Raw genomic sequence first — 19019 nt, forward strand, 5'->3', positions numbered from 1 at the left:
GATGGAAAGAATTGTGGCTCCTTTCCTTGGCCAGCTCCAGGCCACCTTGTCCAGATTTTTGTCTCATCTCTTCCATCCCTCATTTCAAGACATTCCTGCTGCAGTTTCACGCCCGCTGGAAGCACAGAAAGGCTAAGGAATACCCACGGGCATACAATTCCCACCTGACCCTTTCAACCTGGTGTGTCACTTGTAAATCCAGGAGTCAGGGAGGAAAACCTATCTGGGGAGCAGTGGGGAATGAGCATGCTTTGCGTTCCACAACATATCTTATTCCCCATTGTCCCACGGCCAGCAGGGACAAGCAGCAGCTCATGAGACTGTCTGGGTGCTCTGATGGGCCCATTTTCATCCCCATGCAGGAGCAACAGCCAGACTCTCTCACCAAATGCAGTGTGGAGCAGTAGCTCTGGCAGGGCTGTGTCGGGTTCAGGTTCAACAGCACTGCAACCACGCAGCTCTGCTCAGCAGATTCCTGCTCTGGGATCCATCAGAAACAGCTGGAAGCTCTTTCCAGAAGCCTCCAGGCACAGCCACACATAGCAAGGCAGTTTTCCTTCCTTCCAGCTCCTGCTTTCAGCCTGAACAAAAGAAGCCACAGGGCAAGCCCAGGGACATGAGCACATCTGCAGGCAGATTTTGCAGGAATCCCGGCTGAGATGGTTGGGATTCACTTGCCTCTGAAAGAGGAGGCACAGAACAGGAGCCTTCAGCATAAGCAGCCTTTTAAAATATGAAACTCTCCAACTCTGGCTTCATTAAAACCCAAGATTTGCCTTGTCTTGCACCCTACACCTCATGCCCTGACAGTGAGCCTCGCTCAGTGTCCCCCAGGCATCCCCCAAGGGGGTAAGATGCAGGGAGCCTGGCACTGCCCAGCCACACCACACTGTTCAACATTTTCCTGAGAAACGCCCCCATTTCCTTACAAAACACCTGCTCATTCCAGGCCAGGCTTCCAATGCACAGCAGGTGCTGAATACCACCACCCACATGCCTCTAATTTCAGGTGACCTGCTTCATAGCTAGAAAATGCCAAGGCAAATCAGCAACATGCTTCTGCAGCCTGCCTGTTACATAAGGCACCCACCCGGTCCCCTCCCGCGCGCAGCGGCTCCGTGCCCAGCGGGAGCTTCAGCTCCTTGCAAGCCACCCAAACCAGAAGTGCACATGCTGAGAGCAGCCAGGTGGAGAGGACCCAGCTCTCAGGGAGGCAACAGCAGCAGCAAAGAGGAGCAGAGGAGAGACACACTTACATAATACTTGTCATCGTTCTCGTTGTAGGCCAGTTTCACAACGCCGTAGGAACCCTAAAAATAAACAGGAATTGCACAGTCAGTTCAGCAGCTTCACCTCATCTTCTTGCTGCTCAAGGCTGGTAGACCACAGCTGGGATGAAAACACCTCCAAGACCCCAGGCCACGCTGACCCCCGAGCAGTCTGCAGGTGATGTAGCCCTACGGCGAGGTTGTACATTTTGGCAGCTCTGTTGCAGCCATGGGGCACTGGAGGATTATCAATGTCTGGAGGAGCTGAGTGCTAGCCCATCATCTCCAGCCCTGAGCCAAAGCCACCATGTCTGTCTGAACTCAGACATCGGTGGGGAGCAGAGAGAAAAATTTTCAAGCATATTTTTTTGGTGCAAATTTGGATATTCTACATGAACACCTTTCCTGTTCTACTACAAGACCATTTTCAGCACAAGACCTCTCCCTTTCTTGATAGCAAATGGACTTCAGTGATGACCTGCCTTCCACCTGCCACATGTTGCCCAGGCAGATGAACTGCTGCTGTATCCACAGCTCCAGGGACAGCCTGAAGCCAAGCCCCATCCAAACTGCTGTTTTGTCAAAGTTCCATGTAAATACTCTTGTTATGCAAGTGAGACGTGACACCACGACCAGGTATCATCCCTGACAGATGCCTGTTGAATAAATGAGTGGCATGAACACTGGAGCCTTCAAAATATTTCTCTTGACTTCACTGAGAGCTGAAGTAAGGTCCTGGTCTCAGAGGAGACCAACAAGCCACCTGGCTGATCCAGAAGCACAGCAGGTCCAGCAGACCCTCTACCAACCTCACAGTGCCCATCTGCTTGCTGTGACCCACAGGGAAGAAGGCAGGGACAAATCCACCTGAGAGAAGTTTTACACTCTCCTTAAATCATAAAGAAGTCCTAAGTGGGTCTGAAGCTGTGTGTGAGTTGGGGATGGCATCTGCTGTGCCAGCAGTGGTACCTCCAGCCTTGCTCCCTGCCTGCCAGCAGCCAAGTGCACAGCCCATGGCACAGATGGTGGGGGTGCCATCCCACAGCCTGGGGCCTCTTGTTTTGGAGGCATTTGGGCTAATGAAACTTCTGGTGAAGGTCTCTGCAGCTCAGGGTGCAGCCTCCTCTGACTGCAATGTTCCAACCGCAGAGGCAGACACGGCTTCCAGACAGCACCACTGCTCGTGGACCCATCTGCAACGGTGGCACACGGCCAAATGTGCAGGTGTCTGAGCTGCTCACCAGCCCAGACCTCTAAATAACTTTAGAGGAATCTCTTTTGAATCATTCTGCAGCTTTTAAATGTGCACTAGAATTAAACAAGCATTTCACATGACGTAAAAACTTTAACTAGTCCTGATGGGGACCAAACATCTGTCCTGATCATCTTTTTGGGTTTTTTTAAAATTTTATTTTCCTTGTTGTGTTGTATTAATGCATCAAAGGCTGTACTGTTACATTTGGCAAGCAAACACCCTGAAAGGGAGCCAGCTCAAACACCTTCTGAGGGAGGAAAAATAAATTTAGATTTCAAAGGAAGTAACTCCACTGTGACCTTGAACAAAACTTGCTCAAAATAATAACCCCCAAAAAAACCCCAAACCAAACACAACTTGCAAGGAGTCTTGGCCAGTGACGTTCCTTGGGCTGGCACAGCCTTTCCACCCCTGCTCATGTGTGTGACACAGGCTGGTGTGACCAACGTGAGCCCCAGTACATACCTTGCCTATTTCACTCTGCAGCTTGTACTGGTTTAATTGCACACAGTCCTGCAGATCAAAAGGAGAACATAATTAGAGTACTGGTAAAGGAAATGACTGAGTTTGAATCAGGTTCAAGTAGCGGCAGAGTGCTGAATAATTAAAGACTTAATCTTACTTAAACTGGTGTATGTTACACTATAAGCACTGCTTTTTTTTTTTGACAACCCAAGAGAAAATACTTATGGGCTGAACTCTGATTCTGATTGTGCTGGTGTAAAACCACCCCATTTCCCCAACATTGCTCTAGGTTCGGCCCAGGGGGCCGGACAGCAGCCCCTGACCTGTTTACATTAACCCTCTCTACTGGACTGTGCTCAGTACCAGGCAGGAAAACCCCTCTCCCAGCTTCCCGGGGTTTTCATGGCCTGGCAGCTCCCAGCATCCACCCCAGGATCACAGCATGAACCCGTGCCCTTCCCCACATCAGCCTGGCAAAGAGAGGGACACTCTGTGGCCGTGCATGACAGCTGTGGCTGCACCCAGAGGAACCCTCACCTGCATCATGGGCTGCTCCTCCAGGGGAGCACACAGAGCCAAGTTCCTCTGCTGTGCCACACAAACAGCGGACTCCCTTCAGCTGATATGGTATTTGCTAAAATAAATCACCCCAGAGTAGGTCTGATCTCTGCTGGAAGGAATCCAGCACTGAAACCCCACGGGGTGGGGATGTGATGAGGGGGTGCTGAGCTCCTCCACAGACCAAGACCACTGAAGGGGGAAAACAAGGTGGAAGAGAAGATCCTTGCAGCCAGCTGACATAAAACCCACCCTTCCTTTAGAACTGTACTGCTTAAAGGAAAACACTTCCACAGCAGCAGCACACTGAGGGGGTCTGTGGGGGACAGCACAGCACACACCTTGCTGCAGAGCTAAGCTCCTGGCAAAGAGCTGGATCTCTGCAGTGCTGGCAGCAGGCAGAGTGGGCTGCAGGGCAGTTTGCCTTGGTCCTCACTGAACACAGCACTGAACTGCACTGCAGGGGAGGGAAGAGCCCCAGACTTGGTGGGGTGAGGAAAAGGAGGAGTTTCCAACGCCAGGACAGGGTGTGGGCTGATGCTCTTCCCCAGCCAGCATTTCTGAACATTTCTCCGCAGGACTGCCCCGCACTAAAGCAGGCTGGAAATTCACAGCCAGCCTCTGCACTTCTTTAGGAACAAAGCTGATATAAAACATGCAGACAGGTAGATTAGCCTTCCCATAAACCTCAAAATATCCCTGCCATCTACAGAAGCAGCACCACAACATAAAAGCAGTGCCAGATGCCTTCAGACCACTGGTAAGAACAGGGAGTGTCAGAGTCCCTGCCCCAGGCAGCATTCCCACCGACAGCAACACTCCTCTGCCTCTCAGGACCCAGCACAGGTGTGGAAAATGGTCATTTTGACTTTTCCCCATCACCAACCAGAAAACATTCCTTATGCTCCTAACTCAAGAGATCGTCACAATAAAAAGTAAAGAAATGGGGGACTGATAACTTTTAAAGCCTACAAACAGTGGCTTGTCAGGAATACAAGGAATGGTTTAAATCTTGATCTTATTGCCAGGGAAGGAAGTTTTTTCCACCTCCCTGACAGGGAAGAGCAGCCAACTGTGAGTAATGGGGCCATAGAAGTGTATCAACTCTGCTGCTAGCAAAGCACGTGTCTTTCCAAAGGTAAAAACGAATCCATCAGAGCTGGGAGCACCAAGAGAGGAGAAAGCATGACCCAGCAAAAGCCAAGATGTAAGGCATGAGGCCCCTGAAAGGACACCCCTCCCCAAAGGAGGGGGCGCATGCAGGAACCCAGGGTATGGACACGTGGAGGACAAACTCCCCTGCAAACACTGTGCCAGCAGATTCACTTCCCAGTGTGAGGCTGTGCTTTGCATCGTGGTGATTTTCCCAGACTCAGCAGGAACACTTGTCTGACAATGTCTCCTGGTTTCCCTGCGCTCAGCTTTGTACTCCTTGCCTGGTTCTGTGAAAACTGCAGTGCTGCAGAGGGTGAAACACCCACTGGAGCAGCTGGGGCAGGCAGGAAAAGTGACCATTCCTCCAAGAAAGCTTCCAACCACCTCACATCTCCTGCTCTTCAAACCAGCAAGCTTGAAAAGACCAGGTCTTGCTACCAGGCCTCCTCCTGAGCAGGGATCACTTGCAGGAGTAGATACAGCCTTCCACACATAGCCATTGACTCTTTGCTCTGCACTCAATATCTTGTTTCAAACCAAGGTGGCATCTCTAAAGCACCAAGTGCTGCTTCTTCTTGCTCACAGACTGCCAAGAAAGCCATGGTGGCATCTTTTCCCTCCCTCCAGAAGGAGCAGAGCCCTTTGTGTGGAATGCAATCCATCCATCCATCCATCCAAAGTGCACTGCAGCTGAGGAGGGACTGTGCCTTATCCCTGTGTCCTAGCCACCAATTCCTTTGACTCTGACCTCCCCACCATCCCTCTTAACCTCTGGCCACAAATTATCATTCTTATCCTCCACCAGACTGACCACTTGAGGCATCTCTCTGGTGTTTCACTGCTGCTAGATGGAGCTTGTGACACCAGAACCCCCATCTTTAGGGATAGTTTTTTGAAAGGGGTGGATAAACGCTGGGAGGGAACACCCAGAAAGGGTCCAAGGGAAAGGCAGTGACGAGATCTGCAGCACAGCCTCCCAGAGCTCACACTCGCTGCCACCACATCCCTACCTGGCCCATGTTCCCATCGCCCCCCCCCTCAGATAATTCCCAGCGGGAAGCACCATCACCTCAGCTTCTGCCGTGCTTCCAGCACTCGAGATGAACACAGCCAAAACCAAACCAGATTATAGGTGCTTTCTACTTTTTTTTCCCCTTGCTGAAAAGACCATAATTCACAGCTGAAGCAACTCCTGCCACGTGTTGCTGCAGACTGGCAGGGTTGTTATTCTGTTACTTGGTTCTCCTGCAGGAAGTGGGAAAATTATCCTATTCCTTTATCAGAGAAAAACACCTATCTCTGGGCAAGTGTTTCTTTAAGATAACATTGTACAATTCCCTTGATTTCATCACATGCCGATGTATTTGCAACGGCTGATAAATACAAATACAGCGAGAACCTTAATGAGATACTTTAATGAAAGGCTGTCACTAAATTAGACTGAGCCAGTCCAAGTGTGCAGGAATTGTTTTGCCTTAAAAAACAAGATGCCCCCTTTGTTAACATGTCCAAGGTATTAGTCAAGAGAGGAAAGGGAGGGGGAATGAATGCCACAGAAGACAAAAATCGGCCAAAAATCATAAAGCACAATGCAGTCCAGAGCCCAGACCCAGTTCCAGAAATCCACTGTGGCCACCACTGGGTGACAGAAACCCTGAGAAACTGAGAACTGAGCCTTTGCTGTCCCAGGGGAGATGCATGGATGGCAAGGGAGAACCAGAGCTGATTTCCAAAATCAGACATTTCTGAAAACAATCAGACTGCCTACATACATATAAAGGAGAATACATATATAATGGAGAATTTTGCCCCCTAAACAAAGCCAAATTCCCCAATCTGAAAAGAATTTTCAGCAATTCAGAGATACACTTTAAAGAGAAACATGGAAGAAAAATGAGGAAACACTGGTTTAAACTCATCCTGCCTAGAAAGGGAAGTGAAGGCAGTTCTGAAAACAGGCAAAACGAAAATAAAAGCCAGAAAATGGGTATTAAAGGCAGCAATGAATTCAAATTACACAGCTGTTCAGGGACAGACAAGGACAGACAGGAAGCCTAGCCCTCATGGTGGTAAGAAAAACAAACAGATTTTTAAACAACATCCAAAAAGAAGCGCAAAAAGAAAGCCCAGTCCTGCTGCACTGCACTGGCCATGGCTGGGCACAGAGCACAGCACTGGGGCTCAGCACTGGGGCTCACCCACCCGAGACCCCAGAGCTGATGCAGGAGCCTGGGCACCTGCTGGGTCCCTGGGATATCACTGGGAGAGTGAGGAGGATGTTGGGACCCGTGGGACCAAGGCAGACCCTCCCCAGCCCCTCCCCAGCTGCAGCTTTGGGCTTTCTCCTTCTCTCAGACGTTACCCTTAGACAAGCTGGAAACGCAACTTTAAATAAAGGTTAATTAGTCCAAGGAAAAGAAATTAGCAATGCCTGTGGGGCAGCCTTCTTTGAAGAAATGCTTTCCAGGTATCTTTAATCTTTTCAAGAGCTCTAGTTTGAGCACCACAGTAAGGCCTCTACAAGAAATTAATCTCAGAGACCCGTAGGGGCTGGAAGGGGAAGCTCTCAGCCCATGCTGAGTAGGAGCTCAGTTCCTGCCTCTGCCCTGGTCCCACCTGAGTTTACCTTTGTGCATGGCAAGGGAATCACTCTGTGAAGAAAACCAGGCAGCTCCCAGGCCCTGGAGGAGTGTGAGACCTGGATCAGCCCAGCACCAAGGCACTGCCTCTCAGCTCTTGACACCAGTTGCTTCAAACCAGTTGGCCAAACAAGCAGGGAGCTATGACAAAGACGGGGAAAGCCAAGGACAGAAAGGACAAAGCCGTGATTTATTTTCCATGCCTCTGCAGTAAGCCGTGGACATCCAGCATAGGAAAATTCCCTTTGTCAGCTCTTTCTCCTCCCTGCATCTGCAGGCCAGGAGCATCTCCAAGGAGGGAGAAGGCACTGGCCTGACTCATCCTCTCCACTCCTGCTGAAGCACACATAGCTCCAGCTGATTGCTACAACTGCAGAGACACCCAGGCAGGGGGAACTGGAACAGTCTCCTACTGATCCCAGAGGCTGGAGAGACAAATGTGGACACCAGGGCAAGAGGAACCGGGGTGCAGGGAGAGGAAGGGAACATATGAAAGGGAGAGGAAATTCAACTGGAAGAGACTGGAGAAGAGACTGTATAAAGCAATTAACTGTGCTGGCAGGCCTGGGGAGAAAGCCTGAAAAAAGACATCATTTATTCTTCTCCTGGCCACTCTTCAAGTAACATTTTCTTGGCTACCTAAAAAGGTTGGTTTAAGACAGCAGAATTTAAAAAAACCCAAACCAAACCCACCAGCACTGTGCTTTCAAATGCCACGTTCCAACAAGCAGCACCTCTCCCCTTTCACAGACCCAAGACCTGCTCTTTTAGATGGGACAAGCTCTGTCAATCACACAGTGACAAGATGCCCATGTACAAACAGCTTCAGAGAGTCTTTCCCTGGTACATACAAACACCAGGGCATCATCTGGGCAGCAAAGCAGAAGCTGCTTTCAGCAGCCTCAGGAAAATCCTCTCCTCTTGCCCTTGCTGCCAGCACTGAGCAGGAGCCAGGAACATCACATCAAGAGGAAAAGTGGGCCAGCAACCTAACCTCTGAGGCCTGTGCCTCAGCTCTGCAGCTTTATGGACCCTTAATAGCTTCAGCTTAATCACTTCTGTGCCACAGCTAAAGGCAAAGCCATTCCCTTGTCAGAGCAAAGCCCTGATAGGCGGCAAGGCAGCAGAATCCCATCAGGCTTCCCTGCCAGGGAAGGCGGCACTGAGAGAACCTTCCAGGCCTTAGGCCACAGATAATCTAAGAAAGGAGGGGAACAAACAGGGAACTTTTTAAAGTACAGATCAATTTTTGATAGAGAAATGACAGATCAGGTTAATTAAGAACACAGTAACGCTTGCAGAGTTAAAATTGCAGATCCAGACTTGTCAGCAGTGGCTGCAAGACACCAGCAGCTGCCAACTCTTTGTCCAAGGGCAGTTGGCTAATTGGTGTCTCTGGGAATAGCCTTTGTGTGAGACAACAAGCCCTGCTGCAGCCCTGCCAGCCCAGGAGCCACCACCTGCCTAAATAATAAATCCACAAGCCCTGCTCAGCAGGCAAGTGTCCGTGGAATCAGTCCCAGTGACAGGACAACCCCAATTCACTGCCTGCTGCTGGCACTGCATAAATCCTCCCTCATCCTCACAGGCTCAGCTTCAGCTCTTGGCCCTCTTCATACCTGAACAGAAGTTTTCCTCCCAGCCTGTGAACGAGTATTAAAGCAGCATTAAAAAGCTCAGCAGTGTCTCTAAGAGAACACAACGTTCTTCCACAATTCATCAGTGTAAGAGAGCATTCAGCTCTGCCGTATCCCCATACTCTGTCTCTGCATAGCACATCTCTCCATTATTTCTCCAGATCAGCCCAGGATGCAGCACCACTAACAGCCAGGAACTGAGCTGCCATCCTGCTGGAGAGGGAAGCAGACTCATTCTGAGATGGCTATCAGCACAACAGGAAATTGTGACACGCAGCTGTGCCATCCATCCCTGCTCCTGACAGGCAGCGCCTGCACGTGGGTACTGAGAAGGCCTGAATGCTCCTGAACTCCATCTCCAGCTTTGCACAGACTGGAACTGACCCAGGCAATGGCCACGAGCTGGAGCAATGGATGGTCTGCTACTGAAAGGCACTGACTGAGGATGCCAGAAACCCAATGCAAGGGGAAAGAACCAACTCCAAAATGGCTTTAAGCAGGTGAGAGGCACTGACTGGAATACGAATGTCCAGCTTGCCTAGAACCAGGTGTGCCACAGAGCCATTTGCAGGCAGGCCAGGGCAATGCTGTGACTGGGGAGCTGGATCTTGTCAGTGACCCACCAGCTTCGCTCCTCACTGAGGGTCTGCGTATCAGAGTGACCAACAGACAGCCAGCAGCAGCTGCTGCTGCCAAGTGTACCATGATTGTATTTTTCATCACAGGCTGATTTTATCCCCAGTAGCACCAAAAGCCTCAACATGGAGACCCTGGTAACTTTTAGAATTCCTGACAGAGAACAAAAGACCTGCTCTCCGTTTCTTTCAGAGTTCCCTGCTGTCTCTCAGCTGCACAGCTTGGATGTGGACTGGCAGTGCCTCTCAACACAGCAACCCTTTAACAGCCACTTGGCAGAAGCAGTGGTGACACTGGAGCTGGGCTGTGTGCAGGCTGCACACTCCCCTTGCTGTCACACACCTGACACACACTGCTCATGAGTCAGTGCCCAGCCTCAAATTTTACCCAGGCATGCATCTTCCTAATCCTTCTGTTCCTTATAGGATACAGATGCTATCCCTGTAAGGTGGGAAGGAGCAGCACAGCTCCTGAGAGCACCTCTGTGAGGGCAAGTGCCCACCTCAGAACGTTCCCAGCTCACCCAGGCCCCCTTCCCACTCCTACCACAGCCATTCTCCATTAATATGAATGATGGTTTCCAGTGAGCACAGCTCTGCTGTGCAGCTGGGCTGCACCACAGCGCTGCTCTCTCGGTGATATCAAAGTGACCGTGAAAAAGGCAGCACTGTGAAAAGAGCTGCTGCAAGAGCAGGGACACAAGGGCTCCACATCTGCATTTCAAACCAAGCATTTCCCACCCCCAGGCAGTAACCCTTGCTCCCCAGGATGCAGGTGCTGTGGAAGAGGATGGAGTACTTTGAATTTGCTTGCAGATGGGAATGTGCCAGTCACACTTGACTGCAGTTACGTTGAAAGATTTCAGAAAAGCCTCACTCCTGGCACAGTCACAGCACTGCAGGATGGGAGAGCTGGCACTCAAGTCACGTCCTGCTTCCAAGAACTGGCTCCTTTCCCTCCCTGCCTCCCTTATTAAAGCATATGGCTGCTGTCAAAGAAGCTGCAGTCTCTGCAGTGCACCTTCTGCAGGTATCCTCCTATCAGCTGGGGATGCACCACCCATCCCACAGCTGATGTGACTTGCACAACTCCCCAGAGGACAAAGGCTGATTTGGTTGTGCACAGCACCATCCTCTCCAGGTGTGCAAGGGGAAAACACCCACTTCTCAAAAGGGAAACACCAAGCCACACAGATGTTAAGCTCCTGGTCCCTTGGACCCACACTGGCATAAATCTAAATTCCAGTGATTTGGGTCCCTGTGTTGCTGCAGGCATCCAAATCATGACACTGGGCACTGTGGTCTGAACAGCCCCTCTGCTCCCTGTCCTCCCCAGCACTGGGAATTGCAACCATCACCCACTTCCATCAAAACACTCAACCACTGACAGCATGTCACAGCTCCTCCAGGGCAGCTCTGGGACCAGAAGAGCAGCTGCAGAACAACCACAGCCACCCAGACACCCCTCTGAAGGAGAGTAGGGTCACAGCCCTCCGTTACCACTGCTGGTACAAATGCTTTAAAGACAAAAGAAAACCCTGACAGGAGCCAGGCATTTAAGCTCTTTATAAAATTAAATCGTGCCTTCAATTATGGCAAAACACAATAGCAGATACATAATCTCCAGAAGTTTAAATCCATAAAATACCATCAGCAAAGCTGCTGTGACTGGTGAATTCCTGAAGGGCACATGCAGCAGGGACACAAGAACAAAGTCATTTGGCCACAGCCCTTTCTCTGAACAACCTGAAAGACCTTCTGCCTGCTACCACGACACAGGGGTCATGGTCCCTTAACAAGACTATCCCAGGCAGGTGAGGGCTAAAGGAGCCAAATGTCAGCGCCAGGGCTACACCCAGCACAGCGCTCCAGTTCCTATGGAGAGGAACTGGTTCCAGGGATTTTTTCCCCCCACTTAGAAATAGCACTGCTTTCAGACACACTTCTCCAGAAGACTGAAGGCTCCCATTACCACCTGAGAAAGACTTACCTTACCTCAACACCTCAGCTGTAGGGGAGAACATGCCTACCTCAGAGTCTGATATAGAGACCCGATTGGACTCTATTGTTGGTCTCCTCATTATACGTGGTGATGGCCCTGTGGCATAAGGGCCACAACCTGGAGTGTTGCTAGAAGCCAAATAACCTCCTGATGATCTTTCCTGAAGGGACAACTTCCTACTTGATAGACCAGGTCTAGTTAGAGGTCTCTTGGGAATATGCCTCAAGTGAGCATCTTCTGACTGTTGGGAAGGCAGAAGTTCATTGATTCCCATGTCACTGCTGACTCCATTTCTTTGGATGTCCTTTATGTTATCAGAAAAGACTGTGTCATTTTCTTCACCATTTTGGTCACTTCTGTCTGGGACAACAGACACATCTATGGCTGCCACCCTCTCCACCAGTTCAGTCTGTGTGTCCATGCCTCCATCCACAGCATTTGCTGCAGAGTCCCCCATGGCTGTGTCCAGCTCGTTTGGTCTCAGATGGTCACACAGAGAGCAGCGATGTTAGTGCTCAAAGGCTCCATGAAATACCTGAAAGGAATCACAAACAGAGGTAAATAACAATAACGTTCACTTAACACAAACATAACCAAACAGCCATCTCTGACTTCTTCCAGCATGCCAGAAAGTGATAGCAAAACACTGGCAGGCTGTAAACAAGGTACAAGCACTCAGACTGAAAGGCAAACCCAGGCATTGAGCTAGACAGGAAAGAGATAAAAATGAGATTTTATCTGATGTGTAACAAGTGACACAGCTAAAGAGAACTTCTCCTTCTGTAGCCAGACCTACAGCCCACCAGAGCTTACAATACTGGAAGAAGCATCCCAACAGCTGAGGGCCAAGGGTCAAACTTTCGACCTCTTGAATTCTTATTTATAGGATACAAGAGCTTCTGGCATGTACTCAAACCCAACAGGCATAACAACAACTCCATAACCATTTAGGGCTCCCCAGTGGTCTCTCTGCTGCCCTGTAGGCCCTTATAGAGTGTCACAGAATGGCCAAGCCTGACGACTTCCCCACTGCCATTTCCAACATAGTCAGCAAAAGCAGAATTTAAAATCAAATCCAGTTCCAGGGTTGCCCCTGGCCCCACACAGTTGCAGTCTGTGTGCAAACACATGTTAATCTTGCTGCCCACCATGTATAAAAACTATAGTGAGTTACACAATCAACAATGCTTAATGATTAAAGCATGGTGGGAAGCAGCTTTTCCTCGGGAAAAGACCTACAGAACACCAAAGTGCAATACAAAGCTAAAGCTGCTGCATAGAATCGCTGTTTCCTGGATGCTAATTTCAGTCTCAATTTAAAACAGATTTCAGTCTTCCCAGCCCAGTGCAGAGCAGGAAATGATCCTCTGCAGCACATGGCTGTCAACACTTAATCACCTCTGAAGATGCAGCACTGCATCATTTCATCCCTCTGTCCATCTTCTGGGGACAGCGGGGGAGTACTTGACTTTACTCACAGCACCCTGGCCTGCATCCAGTGAATTCAGAGCAGGTTTAACCCTGAAATATTGCAACCTGTGGTTCTCTGTATTCAAAGCAGGTTGTGCGTAAAACTCCTGCAAGTCAGGTGACACTTGCATCTACATTTCATTTACAGGAGGACAGGGTGGGGGTGAGCGAGTCCAAACAGCCCCATCCAGCATCAGCCTGGGAACACACACAACCCTTGGCAAGGAGCACAGGTTGAGCAGGGCTCAGAGCTGCCCAGCAATGCTCAGTTAAACACACTATAGTGAACTCAGCTGCACAGGGATGACCTCCTGAGTCCCCCAGGGCAGCCAAGCTCAAGCAACCTTTTATATCAATGAGAAAACCAGATTAAGATCTCGACTGGAGGCTTCACCCTAGGTCATGTGCCAATCATAGGGATACACGCTGGGCACTCAGTGTCACAGAAAGGGAATACCAACATCTAAGATATTCCTCTCCACATCCCACTGTTCACCTCCTTTCCCCCCTCCTGTCTTTTCTGCAGGCTTGCTTGAAACAAATTGACAGAAGTGTCACTCACTCAAAACAGTAATGAAATGGTGAGATCAGCTTTAAAAGCTTCTATTAAAACTATATTTAAACACTTCAATCCCCTTTGAAAAAAAAGGAAAAAAAAAAAAAAGAAAAAGCACAAATCCCCTTTGGAGCCAGGGTGCAGGCACTGCAGGTGGCTCTCAGCAGCAAGGGAAGGGGTGTGGGGTTCTGTGCAGCACACACTGCACGTGGTCCCACAAACCCGGGGCAAAGCAGCACAAGCCTCCCCTCTGCCAGGCCTCCCTGCTCTCCCAAACCCCCAAACACAGCCTGCAGGCCAGCAAGCCAGCAAGGATCCTTCAAAAGGATTTGTGGGAAGCCCACCAAGGATTTGCTGTCTGCAAAATGCTTTTGTGAAGTCTGGAAAGCTTCTGAGCTAAACAAGGAGCATCAGGTCAGGGCAACTGCAAGTCTGCAGTCACCCCACTCTCTCTGCACTCCAGAGCCTGGGGAGCAGCACATTTCCTGTGACACTCATGGGATGCCTGCATGCTTGGCTCTAGGGGAAGGTCACCTCCTCAGCCCCAGGGAAGCACAATCAGTCTCCAGCCCTGCCTGCAGATCAGGGCTTCCCAGGGCTGCTCTGCACAGCCAGGAAAGCACCAGCCACATCCCTGCTGTCTGCAGCCTCTGCCAGGGCTGGGCTGTAGCTCTCCTGGCAGGCTGGTACATCACAGAAATCATTCCAAATGAAGGGAAGGAAGGAGCGAAAATGCTTCCACCATTTAACCCAGCTTGCCCAAGGGATAGGAGGAAACCTCCGAGGCCACCCTGTGCTAAAAGCTGTTTCTTCTGCCTATAGAGAAACAAACCCGAGGCCTTTCCTTGCAGCAGCTTTAGCCCCTGGACAGCCACAGCTCACCTCACTCCTAGGCAGCATCAAGAGGAAAATGAATCCGCAGCTGAAGCCTGCAGCTCCTACACCTTCTTCCCTCCTCCTGCCACGAGATTTTCGCCATATGTGGGAGCAAGGGGAATGAAGAATCTGCCTGTGCTGCTGTGTGGCTGGGCGTGAAAGCCCACAAACCACCCACCTGGACTGAACATTTGTGAGTCTCATGCTGCTCAGCCAGCAGGAAAAAAAGGCCAGGAGCACCGGGAAGAGCAGCCCAGCAAACAGTGATGCTCATGTCAGTCACCCGAGCAGCTCCTCACCACCCAGACCAGGCACCCGGGGTGTCTCCCCCTCAAAAGTTGAAGCAAACTTGCTCAGTTCTAACCCACAGCACAGGCTGCAAAATAAATCTCCAATTGACAACTGAACTAGATAAACTGAAGATAAACCCCATAAATCAGTTCATCTGATCAAAACAAACAGACCCATACAGTGTTGAAACAAATAATACAGTGCCGCTAAAAGCAGGCTAAAAAATCTAGCAAGACTTTAAAGAAAATAACCATTTATCTGTAGAGCTGGGCTTTGTTTCAGGTTCTGCTGTTTTGAAGGATTCCTTCTCACTGATAAATCCTCCAAACTGTATTGGAAAGCGAAGATTTCCCAACAAACAAATCAGTTACGAGCAGCCCAGTCTCGCTGTGCATAAACTCAGTACAAAAGACAACTCTTAATTTCGGCAAGGCTAAATCAATGGTGGATTCGCAGTTTTTCAGGCTGTGCCACAACCATACCTTGCTGTTATGGGAAGTCCCAGCAAAACAGAAATTCCACCACCACCATCTCCCAGCTCCTGCGCAGCTCCGCTGTCCCTGCTGATCCCCCACAACACTGAACACCTGCTGTAGAGCAGAGGATTATGCTGCAGACACGAACCAAAGCTGCAAACAAGCTTATATGAGCAAAATTAATTTACTTACAGATATCTTATTTACCATTTTTCCCTGTAGCTATTCCTCTTGCTGCAGGCAGACTGCCACTTCAACCATGATTTTCACAGTGTATTTATCAAATGGCTGCACGTTTCCCAGACTGGCACTGAGCAGAGAATGGTACAAAAAACCCTTTTGAAAGGAATATGATCCTGGAGAAAATCTCTCTGTACTTTATGTGGGAGATGAGCAGATGCAATTAGTTTTGCTGCTCAATAAAGTATTCCAAAGCATTGTTTGAAAAATAAAAAATTGTAAATCTAGTTTACTGCTTGGTCCATCCTCTTGGCTAACTAGAAGTGCTCCTGTCAGAAAAGATGGGGAGGATAAAAGGTCCTGAGCCTCAGCAAACACAGATTCATTTCCCAATTTTGCTACAGGCTGTGAAAAGCGACTTTATGGCTTTGTTGCAGTTCCAGGTTAAGAGGAATGATGCTGCTTCTCCTTCATGTCCCTGAGAACACACCTGCCCCGTGCTGAGGCACCAAGGGCCCTTGCAGTAAAAGAATCCCAGAGAATAATAACTGCAATGAGCATTTGCACAGAAAGGCTTCAGGCAGTGATTCTGCTGCTGCTCAGTCAGAGGATTCAAATGCTGGCACCAGGGATGTCACACTGAGACCCTGCCTGCAGGCACGTCCATTAGGTACCACTTGACCACACAAGACCCACAGGCAGTGTCACAGAGAGAGGTCCCGAAGATCACAACATCTTTACCCTTTTTTCCCTGATGCTTTACCATACACCAGCAAGGTCAGGAATCAGGCCAGGTTTTCCAATCAGTGCAATGATCCATGTACCAGGACAGGCTGCCTGCAGGGGGGACATCATCCCCATCACCAGAATCCATCAGCTCAGGTGAGACCCCCCCAGGAACGCCCCCAGCCTGGGGCAGAGCTGGCAGCACACCCAGTCCTGTGTTTCCTTCACACATTGCCCCCAGCAGCACGGCCACAACGAAGAATCCGCTCTGACTGCTGTCAACAGCGGCAGAAACTCCCTTTAAGGAGAAAAGCAGCATGTCCTGGGCTGGGCTGCCAAGTCCTGGACAGCTCCTCGAATGACATTTTAGAAATATCAGGTCAGCAAGTCCCTTCCAGAGCCAAAGCTGTCTCCCCACACCAAGCAACACAGACTGGGAATATTTCCATCCTGGAGTGTTGCCTGTGCTCCCAGTTCTGCAGGACTTCCCCAAGCACTGCTACCCTGACATGAGGGAGATAATTCCACACCCCCCCCATCCTGAGCCCATCAACTTTTTATATGTGTTGGAGGCACTTGCCCCAAGCCCAGCCAGCTCACTCCAATACCTTCAGTCTGGAGAAGTTTGAGGGGAACCTGGGTCCCACAGCCAAGCACTGGAGCAACATCGGAGCTGCCAACAAACCCCACAAGTGGTGTGCAACACATGGAACTTCAGATATCGTGCACCAGCCATTTATGGGTCTCACTGCTGTGGTGGGAGAGCAGCTAGAGGGTTCATTTTTCCTGCAGTAATTAAATTCAGAACATTTCAGCTCTGCCCACTCCTGGCACACCAAGCAGGGCACCTGAGGGTGAGACTACCTCCTGCCCATCTCCACTCACACTGCTGCTGCCAGGAATCAGGCTGCAAGACACAAATGAGCTTCTTGGCATCTATGAAAACCAGTTTCAGACATCGCTGGCCAAAAGGCAGCCCAAAGCAAGAGGCAAAGGACAACAAGAAGTTGCAGCTCTGTGAAGCTGAAAAGAAGCAAATCCCTGCAGTCCTTGCAGAGATCATCAAGGCAGGTGTACACCAGACTGCCCATTTGGACTGTGTCCTCCCTGGCAAGAGGCAGCAATCACTTTAGGTACTAATTTCTGACTAGAAGCAGAAGACATTAACACAACCTAAATGATAAATTAGAGCTTACTGTTGGTGCTTTTTGCACACACCCCACACGTTTGCTTTGTGCTGGGGCTGACAAGGCTCTTGTTTCAGGGCACAGACAAGCACATCTTGCTGAGAAATCACTCAATCCTGCTGTAATCATCCAGTCCCTCTTCCCTCCACAGCTCTTGGCAGTGAGCCTGGCTGTTGTGCCACAGCTGAAAATCAGATCTAAAGCGAGGTGCTTTGATGCCTTGTGTGAAGCTCCTCGAACACAGCTTTACCAGGAACCATAGAATGACAAAGAACAGCACCTTTTGCAATTCAAGCACTGCGTGAGAAATCTGAAAGGCAAGTTCAGACCCCTGCTCCTGCCAGACTTCTCAAATGACAACAAACATCTCCAGACCATGGTCTGGAAAATGCAGCATTCTACCTCCACCTCCTCCTTAGTCCTTTTCAAGGCAGGGTGCTTTCCAAAGGGATTTTGGGGCCAGTTCAGCCCCTGAGCTACAGGCAACAAGCACCCCAAGGTGCACAACTCTGTGCTTGTCCTGTTCTCCCTCTCTTCTCCCTGAGAGATCCCATCTGAAGGCAGAATCTAGGGTTTGGATCTGATGAAGGACTGACACTTTCATGACCCTGGATGTAAAGTATAGATGCACATGTGAGACACAGGCTGAGCTCAGCAGTGATCTCCTGATATTATCATGTGAAAAACAGAAGTTTCCCACCATGAAGGCCATGTGACCACTTTTAAGAGCAATTAACAGCATATTTAAAATATGTTTTGAAACTAGCCAGGATGCTGAACCAAGATCTCCAGTCTACCCTACAATTCAAGAGATAACAACCACCTTGCGCACAGTCCCGAGCCTGGAAAGTTTTACAAAAGATTTCCCAACTCCATTATATTTCATCCCTCCATGTTCTAATTATATGGTTAAATACATTTGCATAATCAGATGCAATTACACTAATTGCATATATAAGCAATAATCAACCAAAAATTACTCTGAAGAAAAAAGTTTCTACTTAAGGAAATTCCTGTAACAAGAAAACACTGAGGAATGCCAAGTCTGTCTAAGCAAGAATGATATTAACATTAAACACTCCAGATAATGCAGGTGAAACAGGAGCCCTGCCAGAGCATTATCCAACTGAGTGCAGCTCTGTTGGCATGTTTTAACCATGTCTTTGGTGGGGACAACACAAAAGAACTGAAGAGAAGTTGTGCTCCTTTGTACTCAAGCCCTGGCTACAAATGGCTTCAGTAAGACAGGTTTGGCTGCTTCGTTTTATAGTAGAGGTTCAGCAAGACTTGTGGGCATCAGATCCTGATGCCAGACTATATTCACTTCTACTTTAAGCTTTTAAAGCTGTTTATCAGTGTATGAGCATCAGAGCTGCTTTTATTTTGCAAATTACAGCTGGGAAAGCATGAGGAACAGGCAACGAGAGGCACTCAGCCCACATATCCCAGAGTATTTGCTTTCAGGGATGCCAAGTGCTGTGACTCACCATCTCTGCAACAGCCCAAAGTGACCACAAACCAGCACATCCCAGCACCCAACTCCACACTGACCCTGGTGACAACCTGAGCTCAGATTATAACAAATCCCATTTGCCCTTGTGACAAGGGACACAAAAGCCCTGTGGGGGAAGGACCCTGACCAC

The 19019-nt window shown here is 49.5% G+C and overlaps 1 protein-coding gene across 4 annotated transcripts in view; it reads right to left on the bottom strand.

The window, feature by feature from the left end:
* The window catches only part of CAMKK1 (calcium/calmodulin dependent protein kinase kinase 1), an 85471-nt gene that overhangs the window by 43475 nt on the left and 22977 nt on the right, over positions 1-19019 (bottom strand). For 2 of the 4 annotated variants that reach the window (XM_048324324.1, XM_048324321.1), the window contains exons 1-4: positions 15290-15397; positions 11643-12149; positions 2989-3036; positions 1257-1310 (exon numbers count right to left, since the gene is read on the bottom strand). In XM_048324324.1, the coding sequence (XP_048180281.1) occupies positions 1257-1310; positions 2989-3036; positions 11643-12071 (531 nt within the window). In that variant the 5' untranslated portion in view covers positions 12072-12149; positions 15290-15397. Of the gene's footprint in view, positions 1-1256; positions 1311-2988; positions 3037-11642; positions 12150-15289; positions 15398-19019 lie in introns of those variants that run through there. The other 2 variants (XM_048324323.1, XM_048324322.1) reach the window with 1 other exon arrangement.

This window comes from Corvus hawaiiensis, chromosome 20 (assembly GCF_020740725.1).
Source record: "Corvus hawaiiensis isolate bCorHaw1 chromosome 20, bCorHaw1.pri.cur, whole genome shotgun sequence".
Classification (NCBI taxonomy): domain Eukaryota; kingdom Metazoa; phylum Chordata; class Aves; order Passeriformes; family Corvidae; genus Corvus; species Corvus hawaiiensis.